The 19,023-nt window shown below is 33.6% G+C and overlaps 1 protein-coding gene across 1 annotated transcript in view; it reads right to left on the minus strand.

The window, feature by feature from the left end:
• Positions 1–19,023, minus strand: part of LOC150093058 (very long chain fatty acid elongase 7-like) — an 83,709-nt gene that overhangs the window by 12,616 nt on the left and 52,070 nt on the right. The window contains exons 3-4 of the mRNA XM_090414134.1: positions 1,557–1,747; positions 1,292–1,372 (exon numbers count right to left, since the gene is read on the minus strand). Of these exons, the coding sequence (XP_090270260.1) occupies positions 1,292–1,372; positions 1,557–1,747 (272 nt within the window). The remainder of the gene's footprint in view (positions 1–1,291; positions 1,373–1,556; positions 1,748–19,023) is intronic.

Consider the following 19,023-nt stretch of genomic DNA (forward strand, 5'->3'; position numbering starts at 1 on the left):
AGCGTGACGTCCCTCTTGTATTGGTTCTTTGAAAACTCACTTCTAATTACTGCTTCCCATCAAAGTAATTTCTTACTGATTTCGATACGTGATCATCAGTACCTGTTTGCTACATTTTGATCAGTAGACTCTTTTGGAGAATGTTGGCAAAGACCCTAAATGCAAATAAATCATGCCATGGCTGTTTACCCTCGTGACCTTTTCATAAAAGGTAAGCAGATTTATCATAATCAATCTCTTCTTAAACGAACCGATTCCGTGCGATATTCAGAAAGTAATCCTAGATACGATCTTCATTAAGTTTTTTCCCATAATTATAACGCTAATTATGCATCCTTGCCTAAGTCACCAAAGATTATTTCACTTAAAATTTAGTAACTTCTTGCAACATAATTTTTCTTGTTAATAAATATATCAGTTTCTGCACACTCCAAAATTGTTTCATATACCAAATTTAAAGTGAAATGACTAAGTTTCATTCATGCAAAACCAATTTCTAATGTTCTGTCATGGCGTAAAGTGAATACATATGTATTCACTTTACGCCATGTTTCCGGTTACGTATGCTAAATATTGCAACTTAGCATGCGTAACCGGAAGCGCGTATGATATTAGTCAAGAATAATTTCCAATAAAGCAATTTAGTCAGTAATGATACAATTAAGGTGAAATATATTCTTTTCCTGCAGACTTTGCGACATAGATAAAGTAGGGGATCTGAAAAGCTCGCTTTTTTCCCCTGCATTTTAACTGCTTGTTTGTTGTCAAAATGCAATGGGTAACAGCATAAATTTCCCCTTTAGTAAATGTCACCATTTTAATCATATTTCCATGTATTGTGTCTCTTTCATCATACTGTAATTCTATGTGAGTCATTTTTATCTTCTTTCACTATAAGGAATCCCATTATGTATGTTCACAATTTAAAATACGAATATATGTTTACAAATGCTTATAGTTATGCCACATTTTCTCCTATGTTTGAGTGATTTTTTTAAATAGCGTTGTTCTTTTTGTCTTTTCGCATAATCTTCATTGATGAGGTTCAATGACGTTCAGCTCATTACTTCAAAAGTTCATAGCGACAGGCACAAATAAACAAATTAAAGAAAACAAGAAAAACAAGCCATAATTCACAAAGGAAAAGCCCAAAATTTAAATAGATTAAAATTAAATCATTTAAATAGATAGGTTGTAAGCCTATCGTGGTAGTGATACATCTAAAAATATTAAAACGCCACTGAAACTACCATGTTTAGTTCTCGCACCAAGAATTACGTAAATATCTTACCTGAACTGCCTCGGGGTTATCGGAATAGTCAACTGGCTGGCATGAGAAACTATATTTCCCGAACCATCCGATGCGACCTGCCTAAAATGCAGAGAGAGAAGAAATGTAAGCTACCCAGTTCGATAATTTATCGAAGTAAACATGAATATTTGCTCGCATTGCAAACATTGAAATGTGGTGATCACTGAACGTAAAGAAATTATAATGAAGAAAACTTCTAAGACCATTATTTATATTATTCACTGTGCACGCATTCCAATCTCACCTCGATAAACAGATATCCATTGATCACTACCATGGCAAAGTTATAAATGATCATCACTTTTCTGAATTCGTAAGGTTTCCTGTTTTCCATCCACTTGGGACCAAGCCATTTGACGAATAAAAGATATCCAGCCAATATGAGCAGAACGGGAGATTGTCCTTGCATAAGAGGCCAGTTGGCGACTCGTGGATCTGACAAGATATGAAAAAAAATTTAACCTGTTTGATGAAAAAAAGTATACATAGTTTTAAGGATTGTTGCTAGGATGTTAGGAAGGTGTGTTTATGTCAACACCATTATGGATATCTTAACCATACTGGTGACACTAAATATAAAATATATTTACATGTAGAGGAGTGTAAACATAGTCACTACCTATAAATATATGTTAGAATGCATGCATGAAATTTAATTCATATTCAGCCTGTTTTCCTAAGAAGGGAGACAAGTCTTAGCTATCAAATTATCGTTTTGTGCTATCTTCTTCAACATTCACCACTTTAGACATCTATTAACTATCAGTTCTTAACTCTTTGGAGAAAGATGGCAAAACTCAAGTAGTTATTCTTGATATCTCTAAACCTTTCTAATGTGTTTGGAGTTAAGATTTACCAAGCTCCGAATTTGTGGTGTGTAACACATTATGTGACAGTGGGTGAATCTTTATCCACCAACTGTGCGACTGATGCTGCTTTATCCATCAACCTCAACCCTTACTCACTACTTTCTGCATATCGACGGCCTCCACTTGATTGTAATCTAATCCATAGTTTTTTTAAGATCAGTATCACACACACACCTGTTCTTCATTTGACAAAGGTTGTACTCCATAATAAAGTTTCTAAAAGATTTACTTCTATAATTGTAAAGTCTGATGTCCAAACCATTGTTTAATTGGGTTCGGATAACGCTGTTGCCTTCAGTACTAACAAAGCTCTTGTTTTATTTATCACAAAAGAGAACCCTTTTTTTCAGGCAGTTACTTTTGGCTATATCGAAAAACTTTAGATAGAGCGGAAATTTTTTATTTGGAATAATAACGCAATTCTCCAACTGACATGAACATGTTATTATTATTATTGTTACATGACAACACCTCCATGGAGTCCAAGGACTCATCGCGGGAGGGCACTCTACTCTACTGCACTGAATACATCTCACCCTCTCCACTACTATTTAATTCTCCTACTAGCACATTACTATCATCAACGCCATCATTGCCAAACAGTATTTTTTGTCTGTAAATTGCGTGTGTTCTGAAGGCCGATTTGTCTGTGTGTGGGATGAAAAACTTGAGTTTCCGAGAGAAAAAAACCCGGACAAAACTCTGCACAAAAACCAATCTGTCCAATTACTGAATATTATACTGATATTTGGAATAGTTTTCCCTAAGTGATTACCAAAAGTAATCAGTTCTATTCATCGATCTCAAAGAGAAGTTTCAAGATGGCAGATATTCAAATTCAATGTTAGAATGCCTTCTTTCTTCTCAAGATTTTTTTCCCTTCGCAGTATTAGTAAATACCGGAGATCGAAAACCTGTAGTTCTTTTAGAATTTTTGATTTTTTTTAAATGAAAAAAACTGGAAGATAGTCTATTTCTATTTTTATAAAAACGATCTTTTATTCCAAAGGAAACGCGCATATCATGAATATCATGCTGTGACGTTTCTGTTATTGTTACTGTGTTTTAAAATAATCGACTAAATGTTATTTATATTATTAAAATATCTTTTCTTTTTAGAAAAAAAAAAAAAACGTATCGACCCGACTTAAAATGCTTTAGTATGTTTATTATTACATAAAACTAAAATTTTTCAGCACACTCTAGGCAGATATGACATGCAGAAACGATATGCGGAAAACGATAAAATTATTCAATCTGATCAAAATAAACATGGAAGCTGTCCTTGTTTTTAATTTTTCTATAATGCAAAACAAAATAATAATATGGTGTATTTATATATATGTATGCATTTATAAGAATATTTAAGTATTGACGTTAAAAAGACTTTAAAAAATTTATAATCTAAACTTAACAATATATTATAAATAAATTTGAAAAAGTTTTTTAATATTTTATACATTTTCATTAAATCCCAATAATAATTTAAAAAAATTAAAATTATTTAATTGACAACAATATTGCCTCTATCTACAGTGAAATACATCGTTTGAAGATGGCTCGTGCATGAAAATCGTAAGTCACTTATCCTATGTTAAATTTTCTAGCTCTGGATGAAACAAATATTGTCAGTAATAGTACTCACCTCCTTTGGCCAAGAACTGGTCGTATATATCTGTCATCAACCTCCATAGTTCAGCCATATTTATGAATCGTCTATACACAAAGGGAATGAATTCAAACTAAGTATTTACAGCGATACAACAGAAAAAAATGATTAAACTGTTTCAATCATAAGAAAAGCAATCATCAATCGTGGGAAAAAAAAGATGATACACTTGTATCAACTCATGCTCTATTTTTAAAGGCCTACAGCTTACGGTTACACACAGATGTCATGAAACAAATGTTCGAATACATGCAAGTGCATGACAGTTTCGTCAACCGCGTGTTACGCACTTCACATCGAACTGTGTTCTCTTTCCCTCTCTTATTCGGTTTTTTCCCCACACGTCTACCGTGTCAATATATTGTCAACTGAACAGAATGAGGGGAAGGAATTCCAAACTTATACATTTTATTTCTATTCGTTAGCCTAACGCTAATGATAGGTTAATAGTGTTGCACGCGATAAAAAATAAATAAATAAATGTACAGAAGACAATGCAGTTTCTCAAGAATAAAGAGATTTGTTATTAAAAGTGAACCAGTTCGATATTTAATTATTCCGTAAAGTAAAATGTAAATATGTGTTAAAAATGCATGAAATGATGCATTTGAAACAGCCAGCAATTTACGTTTAAATATATAAAAAAATAAATAAAATAAAGACTATAATTATTCAAATTCACATGATTAAAAATGTAAAAAAATTGAATAGATGTCCAAAGCAGGCCAATGTGGTGTGGTAGTATGTAGGATTGATAATATTAAACTATTAAATAGCTTACTGCAATCCTTTTCACTGTTTCTCCTTTCATATTACTAGTTTTTACACTTACCTTTGAATCAAGCGAATCTCCTGCAACCTGCAGTGGAGTAAAAAATATTCCGTAGCTCTTTTCTGATCTTTCGCAGTGGAGTCAAATATAAGCGTTCCTTATCGTATATGCCACCATCTCAGCAAGATCACAAGTGAGCTTCAGATTCCATCAACGTTTTTTTAAACGATTAGTAACAAGGAAGAAAACATGTACGTAAGTTCTCAAGTCATTACGAAATTCTCTATTAATTTGTTAAGAAGGCAAGGACAGAAGAGAAACAGCTCTCTCCGAGACTACGATAAGTTGCTTACAGGTCGCTGTTGGCTCTGAGTTTTACAGAAACGTTTTAAGAAACTTATTTGTGGCGTGGGTAAACACTCGAGTTTTTGTAGGTTGAGCTTGCTTGTAATCTGTGAAGAGTAAACACGCTAACCGGGAAGAAAGGTGGTACGATGCAGAAAAGAAAACGGACACTTCAAAATTTATTTCGCCTTGATGTTCCCATTTTAAACTCATTGACCCTATTTGGAAGAAGTCCGGCTCTTCAAATCTCTCGCTGTGCTAGTCCGTTTCCAACTGTGTTAGCGAGTTAGTATATTTTCTTCCTAAAATTTTATCCTTTGTTTTTCTGTATTTTACTGTTTCTTTGTTGTCGAGGTTGTGAATAATGAGATTGCCAAGATATGTAAATTGTTTTACTTTGTTCAAGTATTCAGTTTTCTAAATTTATAGAAAATTTTCCTCATCTGTTCCCATTTTCATTCTTTTAGTTTTGTTTAGATTGATTTTTTATTCCAAAAGTTTCGCATTCTTTAATTAAAATTTTTTTTTTGTTTTTTCCAATTATTCTTGTAGATCCTGCAAGATTTCTGCAAAATACATCAAGTTCAACTGTTTATGATGAAATAAAACGTGAAATTATATGACTTAAATAAAATAAGTCATTACTAACTGCCAAAATTATTCAAAACCCTTAAGGATTGACTGTAATTTTGGGTATTTTCATCTAGACGTTCATCATTTGAAGTTTTTACTGGTGTATCAGGGTGGAAGGAGACACCTTGGCGTATTCTGTTTCGAAAAAAAAAATTAAAAAAAAATTAAAAAAAATATATATATATATATGTGCACTCTCTGTCCAAAAAGAAACCGAACTTTTCGAAAATAGAAGAAACTAATGGCGCCACCTGTTGGTTTGGATTGGATGCTGTATTCCGCGAAATTTGAATTTATTGAAAGAAATGGAAATCACTCCTCACTCCTGTAGTCAGTGCTTAGTTTTTAAAAATATTCCTTGAAATAACACATCAGCCATTAGAACAAACGTAATATTCCCGATTGGAAGTTATTCAGATTCAACACCCAGCATATCTCTGAGAAAGCAGTCGGCTCTGCTGTTTTCAAAATCGTGGCTGAAGCCGGAAGGGCATCCACAATAAGCCCTTTATCGAACTCCGAAAGATCCTTAATTATTTTTTCCACTGCGATCAACACTACTGGCGATTACTGACCAGCAACATTCTTAAATAGTTGTCTAGAGCCTTTTCTTCAATCTGTGGTCCGCGGACCGGCATCGGTCCGGTGGACTACAAACTACCTAAAAATTGTAATTTTTATAACATTGGATTTAATGAATAAAATACTATCTACATTGGTTTGTTTCTGTCTTAGCCGTCAGCCGGTACGCGAAATATTTCTCCTATTTTCCACGGTCCGCAGGCGTAAAAAGATTGAAGAACGCTAGTCTAGAACAGGTGACCAAGTATTTTGCATATAGGCTGAGTAAGTGACGTTTACCTACATCTGCATAAAGGTTTCTCATTCCATGGCCAGTCATGGCATGTCACCATGAAAAAAACTCTGCTGACTTATTATTTACAAACTGCTAATCGTCTACTGCACCTCGCTGCTTAGAAACTAACTTCGATCTCACATATTAACTGGAAAGCTTATATCTAAGTGATATCCAGTCACAGTCATAATTTTGTAATGCCAAGAAGACATCTGTTTTGAAATCAGATAGATAAAAAAAAAAAAAAAAAAACGTAATTTCTGATGAGAAAACTGGACATTTAGTGTTCCAAAACACTATTTTTTATCCTCAATGCATGGACCCATTTCAAGTTATCTTTGTTTTATGTTCTCCATACAAATGAAATATTAAGCCCACTTGCAGGCAATTAGTGCAAAAGCAATATGTTTAAAAGCATAACGCTCAGAGCATCACGTGCAGTTTAGTGAGGAAGAGCACGCAATTAAGAGACATGACAGACTATGGGAATAAGAGGTAGCCACGTGTTTTGATATTTGATTTTAAATGTTTGTAGTGCAGTGTGCGCTTGTGCGTAAACTATGTTATCTCTACATCTAGAAAAGCAAGTTAAATTAAGGTGAGTTCTTATGAGACAATTTTGTAAACTCAATTCTCTCAAATGGGTTATGTTTAGTTGTTTTGCATAATTTTGAACACTTTTTTAAAATAGATTATCTGGTTTCGAATAAAATTCCCATCTGGAGTTTTTTTTTACGTAATAATGGATTTCTGTGAAAATCAAAGGCTATGGATGAGAACTTTTTACAGCACCGTTAAAAAAGTCGTCGGAAATTTTGAGAAACAGACGGGAGAAATTTTGTAAATGGAAAGAAGAAAAAATCTGAAAGGATAGACCATAATTCACTGAATGCACAGATAAAGCATTTGGTAATCTTAAAAAAAGTGTCTGTCATAATAAAAAGGACGTCCATGATTACAACGTAGAACTCTGATTGTAGAAGGAAAAAGTAACTGGAAAAACAATATGGATGCGTTATTTTCAATTTCAGTTATTGGCGGAGTCGCTGAGGTCTGAGGGGGTGAGGAATTCTACTACCATCGTAAGTGAGTGGCTAACTTACCGTAAGCTGAATAATAACACACTCACAAAAAAAGGTGTTTCGAGTCCTAGACATGATTCAAATTAATGTTTTTTTTTCCTAATGAAGAAAAAAAATGTAATGTGTACTTCGATATGTAATGTGTACTAATTCCACGCGATAAGCGTGGAATTAGTACACATTACATATCGAAGGAAAATTTTAGTTCATTCAGAAGTTAAATTAAAATAATAGAAACATGATTTTTTTAAAAGTAATAAAAATAAATAAAATAAGCATTAACAAACAAACAAATGACATAATAAAAATAAACAGGAAATATAAATAATTAGTTAAAATTAAACCTGAATTTATTTTTAGCATTTCGTTTAATTAGACGACAGTCGGCTATCTAATAGAATACTCATTTTATAAGCCATGAAAATTTAATTAAAACAGTATATTTGCTACACATTGGCATATAAAAGGTACCAAAATCGAACCTCTGACAAGCCATGAAATTCTGTCGATCATGTCAATTCCTTGCAACATTCAAACCATGACTGGTTTCGCTTTTAACCGGTGAAGAAAGCAATATCGCCTGGACAAGGATGAGTGCCTTGTGATATTCCTTCTCCAGTGGATCGAAAAACTGAAAACCTGCCCTTCACTTTCTCGCATTCATGCTTCGTAGCACATCAATTGTCAAGAAAAGAATACTGAATTCTTTTCACTTGTTTTTTTGAGGAAGGAATGCATAATAAATTCAAGTTATTTGATCGCATACTGAATAAAAGCATGGATAATTATTATTTATTTTTATTTTTTTTGCGAGGAAGGAAGGAAGAAGACGTCTATCTATTATAATTTCGATTTCTGTGTTATTTATTTCAATAAAGGACTAGTTGTGTTTCAATGATGTAAATAAATAAATTAATAATAATAATAATAACAATAAAACGCTGTTTAATTTACTAATATAATATTATTTTATAACGACAAGTGCACGCACCCACCCACCCACACACGTTATGTATTAAATATATTTTCATCCAATACATTCATTTCAATGTATACACAGCATCGTCTAACACACACACATTGAGACATTTCAATCTAAGAAAAAAAAGTAAGCTAATATTCAAATTTGCTGTGATATAGATGGTGCACAAACAAACAAATAAAAGACTGCTAAATCAGCAAGCAATATTAGATGCTGATTATATATATATATAATGATAAGCCTCTTTATGTCACGTTTGTATGTCACGTTTTTTTGAAACGTTTTGAAACTGAAGGGCTACCCTGAGTGTCGAGTCTTCAAAATTCGAGCCATCAGAATTCAAGGAGAACCGGCCTACGAGTCCGGAACACGGGGGGGGGCGCCGTAGGCTCCAGGTGGGGGGAGTATCCCCCTAGCATATATATATAAAGAGAGAGAGAGAGAGAGAAAGAATGAGCGTGCATCGAACAACACAATTATCCATTCCAAGTGCAACGATTGCTACAGACAGTCTTACAGCAGATGTCAATCAAATCCAGTCTATCTTTTTGTTTCTGTAGGGTTGAAGAATCCACAATCGCATTAGTACTTTAAAAGGAAATGGGATGGGATCCAAAATACTTAAAGGCCCAGATTGGCTATGGATTTTTATGCATAATTTACCAAGGGTAAATTCTTCAATGTTTCTTATCTACCTTCTTCATTCATAGATTAACATTTGTTGTATCGCTGAAATTAAACGAATCCAAAAATCCTCAAAATAAATAAATAAAATAAAAATAAAATATTCTGACGTTCTTGGTGGAAGGAAGACAGCCATCTAATATAAGTGCCAATATTTTCAAGTGATGCGTACTAATCGAGTTTTAGTTTGAACTGTCATCTTCATCATTCGGTCCATTAAAACACTGAATATATCAAAACAATTATTTTCAATTAATTGGACCCAAAGTTTATTGTTTTCCCTTTTGATTTTATTATAACTGTCGGATATCGTTTTTTGTTTGTGTATGTGTTATTTGAAAAGATAAATTAAACTCCTTCCCAAGAAGATATATATCTATAAGCTAGTATAATCTCGTGTTCCAGTGTGTGTTCTTGAAGTATTGTAGACAGTCACAGTTTCTGTTTAATAAAAATAAACAGAAACTTTTTATTTTTATTAAATTTTATTATTTATTAATATTCAAACTCTCGAAAGCTTCCAGTTAACATCCACTGGCAGTAATAACTTGTTTTTTTTTTTTTTTTATGAGAAGAGTCCATTTCATAGCATAATATTGCAAAACAGCATTAAACTGAGAGGAACTTTATAAAACTGTTTTGACAGCTTTTTTAACACCTGGTTCAACTCGGTTCTTAAACTTCAACGTGTTTTCTGCGTACTTTTCTGTGTTTCCTGCGTTCTCGTATATTTCGGCCTACTTTCGACTAATTCCATATGTTTGCTGAGCATGTTAGCTGCGTCATCAGTACGGATTGAAAACACAGTCTGTCATTTTTAAATCAGCTTTTAAGAAATCACGTGATAATGCTAAAAATATTCCATCGTCAGCTGTGTGACTTTTCACTTTCGAGCAGTTCAAAAACTATTCATTAATTTAATTTTCCCCCAATCTAGCATGGGTCAGTTATCCTTACATAGTCAGCTCCTGTGGCCTAATGGATAAGGCATCGATTCTCCTTAACACGGAAATTGTGGGTTCAAGTCCCGTTAGGGTTAGGATTTTTTTTCCCACACTCACATACATTTCAATCACCAGTACTTCGTAAAAATTCATAAATATTGATTAACCAGTAATTTCTTACTTAAAAAAAAACATTTTAAAAGTAAATCAAGCAATACTAATAAAAATTTTATTGTAACATAAAAATAAATATATACAATTTTTATTCTCTATATAAATACCAATATTTAAATATTTCCTGATTTTTTTCCTTGAAAATATGTCATTTTCTTTATAATAACGCCTATTAAGTCTTTATGTTTTTTTTTATGGTGTATGTTTTCGGCAGGGTCAGTAGTAGTTTCCTAATTTTTGTTATTTTAAAAAAGAAATATAACTTGCGCTGTAAATATATTTATAATTATAGCAATCTTAGCAAAACTAATATAGCAATATTAATTTGCAGCTGGAGGAACAAACTCTCTTTTGCTGTATTGGACCTCAGGACGGCACACGAGAATTTTTCATGTATCCCGTTTGCGTCTCGGGTGGACGCTATAAATGGTGACAATTTTTCCATCGCAACCAGACCTACGTAGAAGGAAAAAAGACAGTCTGTTTGTTTCAGAATATATTACAAATCAAAACTAAAACCGAAGACAAACAGTACTGGATTGTACTATATATCGGTTGCTTAGAATGGTGAAGAAAATGACCGTCTATGGTGATAATCACCATAGAAAGTCATTTTCTCCATCCCATGACCGTTAACCCACTAAGGCAATGTCTAAGAGCAACCCTAAGATGAACATTGGGGTCCCTAAATGAAAGGAAAGAAAAAATCAGCAAAATTATATCTCAACCATAAAAAACACAGTTTTTCTTTTATGTTAAAAAAAAAAACAGTTTAAACACGTGTTATAATGTTGTATAACATTACACATTACGTAACAAACCTCTACCGTTTCTACTTCTTTTCTTTCCTTTCTCTTTTGTTCTTATGGTGTATGTTTTCGGTGCAGTTTTTTTTTCCATGAAATATTCCTTTGTATCTTTCTGTTCTCATTCATATTTGTTGTAGAGCGTTTTGTTAGCGTTTACTGGAAATTTTCCTGGTTGGATCATGGTTTGGTTAGATCTTAGAAGGAAGAACGTAGTGATTATTTACTTTATTAAGTCTGTTTCCTTCTACTTTTTTTTTTTAATTTTTAAAGTAAATTCAAACCATGGGATGAACGAAAAGCCAATATCATAAGATATTATAAACGATTATCACTTTATTTTCTGCTATTGAGAAGTACCAGCTATACTAGAAATTTAAGAAATTCTTCTTAAAATGATCATATAAAGGGGAGGTTTACAAAAATAGCATTTTGTAACGAACAAGACGCCATAATTCGAACGATACGAAGTCATAAAGAAGATAATTTTGAAAAAAATTATTTTAAATTTCTCAAAGAGAAAATTCTATTTTTAAAATGGTTTTTGAAAATATAAATTTTAATGAATGAATTTTCCTAACAATAATTAAATAGTTTAACCTTAATTCTTTAACAATCTTAAATCCTAAGTGTTTAATAATAAATAAATAAATATATAAAACGCCTGTGTAGCTTAGTGGATGTGGCGTTTGCATACCATGGCGCTTGGCCGCACGAAGGAAGACTTGGTTTCGAGTCTAGTCGGCGACTAGAAGAAATTTTTCTAAGCCTTTTTTCGACCGGTTCCCGAGTTAGTCGATCTCTGGCACGGGAAAGCGGGTTTTTCCTCCCGGAAACTCGGGTTTTTCGTCCCGTAAACTCGGGTTTTTCGTCCCGTAAACTCAAGAAAATCGACCGTAGAACCCACATTATTTCAGACATTAAATATATTGTGTTAGGGTTAGGGACCACGAGATGGCGGCACATTTGAGCCGTCTCTCTTCACTGTGTACCGCTTAATTAGTGATAGCCTTGGGCCATCTATCTCTGATTAGTACCAGTGGGGATTGAACTGCCCACTCAGTCTCCAAAAGTTAGATAGGGCTAAATGGCCTCGCCTACGCCCGTATACGGGAATAAAAGGCGTTAGCTGATTTTTTTTTTATAAATATATAAATATAATTAATTTATTCTAATAGTAAACAATAATATATTAATAATAAAAACTAATTAATTTAATATATACTAAACTAAATCAATAAAGAAAACTATGAATATCTAATTAAAACTAACTAAATAATAATATAGTAAATTAGTGAAACGATGCGGGTTAAAATAGACTTGGTAATATATAGGGTAATGAGAAGGAAATGTATAGGCAAAATAGCCTGGTTAGCAAGGAACGGATGATCATTATGGACGACTTTAATTATGGTAATATAGGCTGGAATCAAGAGACTGCATCTGGTGGGTAAAGAAAATTAATTTGTGGAGTTTTCAAAGACACCTTAGGTAGTACGTAACGAAGGGCGCACGAGAATCAAGAGTATTGGATTTGATCATCTCATCAGATGATGTTATTATAAAGGAGGTGTCAAATCTTCCATCAGTTGGTGAGAGTGACCACCAGGCGGACACGTGCAGGGTGACCAGTCATTCGAGGACGTCTGTTAGAAAGGGATATATGTGGAATAATAGGACAGGTAATCATGAAAAGCTCAGGAAAGAGCTTGCGATAATAAATTGGAAAGAGGAACTGGATGGAAAGGATATCAATGCTGCTTGGGCCCTACTCAAGAACTATTTGGTGGAGGCAATACAGCATGTATTCCAAAGGTTAAGAGGGTAAATAGAGTAGGTGTAAAATGGATGAATCAAGAGATAAGGTATGCAATCTGGAAGAAGAAGGTATTATGGAAGAAACACAAAATGAGTATTTATAACAACCAGTTACATGAGAAGTACAAAGAGCAGGCGAGGAGGGTGACTTGCTTGATAAAGGTAGCAGCAGTTAGCTAATGTGGCTAAAAAATAATCCTAGGGATATTTTTTCGATGTGTGGCCAGTTGAAGCAAGGATGATTATGGAAAGATGGCACTGATTGGTGAAAATGGAGAAATGATAAAGGCTGTAGAGGATACAGTTGAGGTATTTAATGAGCAATTTATAAAGGTATTTCATTCTTGTGAATGTGACATCATGCAGTGTGAAAGAAAGATGAAGTGTTAGTAAGTGATCAGGAGGTGTATGAGGAATTAATAAACTTGATGTTAATAAGGCTATAGGACTTGATAATATTTCACTAAGTGTTTTGTGGGAAAGTTCCGGATAATTAATAACAGTCTTTACATATCTTTTTAACATTTAACATGAGTCTTGCACTGGGAAAAAGTCTGAAGGAGTGGAAAGAGGGAAGAATTGTTCCGATTCATAAGAGAGATAATAAAACTAGGGCTTAGAATTATTGGACAGACTGTGTGTGTGTGTGTGTGTGTGTGTGTGTGTGTTACATATATTTTGGAAAGGCTTTCGATAAATTACCACATGACAAGCTGGTAATTAAATTGGAACGGATGGGGGCTAAATCAGTGCGCTTGATTGGAGATTGACAGGTATCAGCGAGTTGTCTATGGAGGAGTGATATTCCAGAAGAGGAAAGTGACTAGGGGTGTAACGCAGGATCCTTTTTGGAACCACTGCTGTTTAATTTGTATTTAAATAACATTGGGAGAGGTCTGAATGGTGATTAGCAGTTGTTGTAGATGATTCAAAGTTGGGTAGAACTATCAGGAGTAGAACGGATGCTGTAGTTTTGCAACATCCGAATAGCTTTCGATACACTGGCTGAATGAATAAAAGAGTGGGAATGTCAGTTCAATGTTGCAAAGTGAAATTGAGATTTAGGAAGCAGAGATGGGAGGTAGAGTACACAGTCAGTGGAAATATTTTGGAAGAAGTAGAGAAAATGAAAGATCTGGAAGAGATTGTGGACAAGGACCAGGGGCGGCTCGTGCAGAGGCAGTACGGACATGCAGCACCCTCAATTTTTCCCGATATATAAATATATTTATTAATTTATTTATATTTGCTTGTAATATTTAATGGTATCATCCACAATCCTATACAATTCTCTTATTTTGTATAAAAAATAATAAAATCCATCTTGTAGCACTTAGGAGGGTGAAGGACACTAGCAGCACTGTTTTTACCAAAGTGTCATATTGATACGCGCGCAAGCATATGCACGTCATAGTGAGATGTGAACTATTAGCGTGATGCGGCACTGTCCGTCGCGCAGTTCCACTGTTGTTTATATGCAGTTTTGCGCCAGTAGTAGAGTGTTCGTAGTGCTTATTGTGTTTACTCCGTCTCTTTAAATATTGGGACATTACAATTAAAGACATAACATTTTTTATAGTTTTTATTTTAGAACATTATCAGGGTTATGATAATGGATTTTATTTTTAAATAATTTTAAATTATATTAAAGTGTATAATTTTATCGATAATAAACAATATTTTTTCATGAAACAAAACAAAAAAGAATATATTTTATTTTTAAGTAATTTTGAATTATTCCAAACTGTATAATTTATCGATAATAAACAATATTTTTTTCATGTTTAATTTTTTTTTAATTTTTACCATAATTTTGATATTTTATTCAAACACGTATACACTGTACTTACAGTGTGCATGTATATTTATTTATATTTATATTTTCGGGGACATATTGCTAAAATTGTGCGAACAGCACAGCGGATAATGGGAATGTTGCCGAAGGCACTGACTTGTAGAAGTAAGGATGTTATGGTTTCCTTGTATAAGGCTTTGATCAGGCCACATATGGATTGCTGTGCACAGATTTGGTTACTAGATTTTCAAAAGGATGACAAGATGTTGGAAAAGGTCCAGAGACTATTGACTGAGATGGTTTCTGGTCTCTGGAATGTTGAGTATGAAAACAGATTGAGAAAATGCAAATTTCAGAAATTGCTGTATAGGAGAGGGGATGTTATGGAGACAAATAAGTTGTTAAGGGGTTATTACCAGGTTAATGTGGAGAGGATGTTTTGCATAGAATGGGTGAAGATAGGGAGAGAACAGGAGGTCATCCCTGGAAGCTGTATAAGGAGAATGTGAGCAAGGGGGGGGGGGGTGAGTAGCAGTTTTTTGAATGGAGAGTAGTGAGTGATTGGAATGCATTGCAGAAGAGTGTGGTGAGAACCGAGACAGTGAATATATTTAAGGCAAGGTATGATAAACTGTGTATGTGACAATGGGACTTCCAGCGATGAGTCTTTTGATTCATGGAGTTTTAATAATAATAATAACAACAAAAATAGATAATTAGATAATAGTAAATAGATAATTAATTAAATGGTTATTAAAAAATTCTTCAGTAAAGCGAAGAATTCTGCAATTTTTAATTCATCAATAATTGTTGACGAACTGTACAAAAACAACAAAAAATAATAATTTATATAAGAAAAAATCCTATAATTTTTAAAAGCCTATTTCTTTATAAAAATGTGATATATTTTTGTTATAGACAACAAGGAAAATGTATATATCAATTCTGAATTCTTATTAGTGCACATAGTAGACAATAGATGGCGATACTTATCATTCACTTTGTTCAACGAAATTGTCTAATACTCCTGCGCATGGAGAATTAGCTATACTAAGAATCCTTAAAACAATCAAGTATTATTTTAGTTATTAAAAAGTTGTGAATAGGAGTTTATTTATTTATTGCATTACATGAAATAATACTTTCATTCTTTTCAAAATTTATGTGATTTTGGAATTTCATGTAATTCAGAAAAACAATATTCTTTCTTTCACTATTAGACAGAGATATCCAATGCCTTAGTAAACGTATCGTGTTATGTTCATAAACATTAGACTGAACTCAGTGGCAAAACTTAACGTCTTTTATAGAGACTGACCAGATCGAGTAGATTCGTATAAAAACTACAGTTGAAAACAATGCTATTAGGATTGAGGATATAATTGAGGATATTTATTAAGCGATAAAGTATCGCTTAATAAATACAGAATAATGAAAAATCTACAACCTTTTCCACTAAATTTGTGGCTTCTTCTTAATTATAAAAATACGCAAATATAAACAATAACGGCAAACCTAAACTAACAAACTAGAGCATTAATAAATAAAGCTATTTGGAAACACAATACGGCATCAAGGAGTTTGAGGAATCAATCGACCGTGAGATGCGGTGATTGATTCATTCAATCCAATACCCTTGGAGGGTAATGGATGGCAATGCTTAGCTAATGAAGTTCTAACTGAGGTTCGGCTATTGCTGTTACCCTCCTGCCATGATCAGAGCTTTAATAGCTCAATAACAACTTATCCCTACACTGTCATCTACAGATAACGGGGAAGATGAAAAGCATCCTTGCTTCGCCCCTTTAAGCCAGTCCTTATAAGGACTATAAGGACAATACGACATCGATCGGATTGATACATTCAATCCAATACCATTGGAGGGTAATGGATGGCAATGCTGTAGCCAATGAAGTTCTAACTGAGGCTCGGCTATTGCTGTTACCCTCCTGCCATGATCAGAGCTTCATTAAATGCTCAATAACACCTTATCCATACACTGTCCTCTACAGATAACGGGGAAGATGAAAAGCATTCTTGCTTCGCCCCTTTAAGCCAGTCCTTATAAGGAATACGACATCGACAAGTGAGGCGAATGAATCGACCGTGAGATGCGGTGATTAATACTCTTGGAGGGTAATGGATGGCAATGCTGTAGCCAATGAAGTTCTAACTGAGGCTCGGCTATTGCTGTTACCCTCCTGCCATGATCAGAGCCTTAACTTAATAGCTCAATAACACCTTATCCCTACACTGTCCTCTACAGATAACGGGGAAGATGAAAAGCATTCTTGCTTCGCCCCTTGCCAGTCCTTATAAGGATAAGAAATAAGACATCGAGTAGAATAAGAGCTCTATGCCTTACATTGAAGACAATTTAATTGCTCGGAAGATAAAAGAATCCAATACGGTCACCATTTCACAAGACACGTTTAATAAAAACCAAGGTTAAGTTCTGTGTAATATTTGGCCATCGCTTATCCGATCTTTTCATACGAGAGACATCAATTATTCAGCCAACTGTCTGCACATAATGCTGAACAAAAACTAACTCGTTCCATCTCCCACATTCCACTTGGATTCGTTCAGCTTATATTGTAACGGTTCCTACATTTTTAGCACTGGTCATGTTTACCTTCATTGCATTGATTTATTTTTACTCAAAATAGCGGATCGAGATAAAAAAACCCAAACCAAACAGTGCAACTGTAAATGCACTTAATAATTTTAAATATTTTGTGAAAATTTAAAATATGGTAAACCTGAATCTGTAAGTTTACCACATTTCAGGGATATTCTTTATCTTCAGATTAAGGGGGAAGCCCTTTCTTCAAATTCCGAAAACCAGAGATGATTTCAAAACGGTTTAAACCCACGTCTGTTTTTGTTTCTATAATTTAGAGAATTATAATAATATTAGACAGGTGTTTTAGCCCATTCTTCCTCCAATTTTATGACCGATGTGGTCAACATGGATATTTCAGGTTGTTCCAGAGGTGTTCTATTCGCTCCATACAACTTTTTAGCTTTCATTTTCCTTAGACCATATCACAATAGCACTTATAGCATGATATGATCCGTATTTCCCCCCCATAACTACTTCTACGCAGCAATCATTGCGTTATTCTGAAGTACTGCATTCATCAGCGTTGTTCCTTCCAGACACTACATCAAAGGTTCGAGTCCAGACAACGATAAACAGCTCCAGATAATTCCACTTTCGTCATCAAACTTTCTATTTGATTGGTAGCTTGAAAATAAAAAACTAAATAACTAACTAAAAATAAATAAAATGTGTTCACGTAGGTTTCTATGGTTAAGCAGTTCTATGGGAAGTTTTTCGGTATTTACTGAAAACTTCCCAGATCCTATAACCCAATTTACCGACCACAGAAGCGAGAGCCGACGCTGGCAGACTGCCAAGAAGAGTCAATTCATGTTGAAGGGAAGAAAGGAATAAGGCGATGTGCGAATTCGTCACCAACACGTGAAATCATGCTTTATACGTAAAATTTTCCAACTGTTGTACAAGCAAAATAGTTATTACTTAAAAAACTGGAATTTTCATAAAAGAAAAGCTAATTTTCCGAAGTATAATAATAAATAATAAACATTCATCCCACGGAACGCATTGATTGCCCTATTATTCGAATGGATTCGCCTTCTTCCGACATGCACAGAAGTGTCGTAGGGTCTCACATCTGTGGGAGTACAGTATTTTATTTATTTTTTTATCTACTAAAGCAACTGACATAGACCTCATCGTGGTGATGAAAACGTATCAAACTAGTTTCAAAGATGAACTTCAATTTAAATTATATAACAACTTTTATATAATACTTTTATTGGTGTTATTTGAAAAGTCCACTTAACAATGAAAAAAAAAATAGAACAAAAATAATATATAGAAAGAATTTATAAAAAACTATGTCATGTAATATATATATATATATATATACAGTATATGAAATTTGGAAAAAAATAAATCATTTATTTTATTAATTACTAAAGAAAGGACCATACGGCTTGACTTCGGCGATGTAAATTATATAGAAATAGTGGATATTAAAGATCCTGCATTATTTCAAAGCTGAATGGTTGAAGAAAACTAAGAACATTTCGTAAATTTGGCTTACGAGAATACAATCCTCGACGTTTTACTTGCCTTTACTATTTATAATAACGAGAATGCTGCCCGAGCATTATTATTATTATTATTAGTAGTAGCAGTAGTAGTAGTAGTAGTAGTATTAAGAGTGATTAGTAGTAGTAGTATTACAAG

This window comes from Typopeltis vanoorti, chromosome 24, assembly GCF_054136105.1.
Source record: "Typopeltis vanoorti isolate ZY-2024b chromosome 24, IOZ_Tvanoo_1.0, whole genome shotgun sequence".
NCBI classification, from domain to species: Eukaryota; Metazoa; Arthropoda; class Arachnida; order Uropygi; family Thelyphonidae; genus Typopeltis; species Typopeltis vanoorti.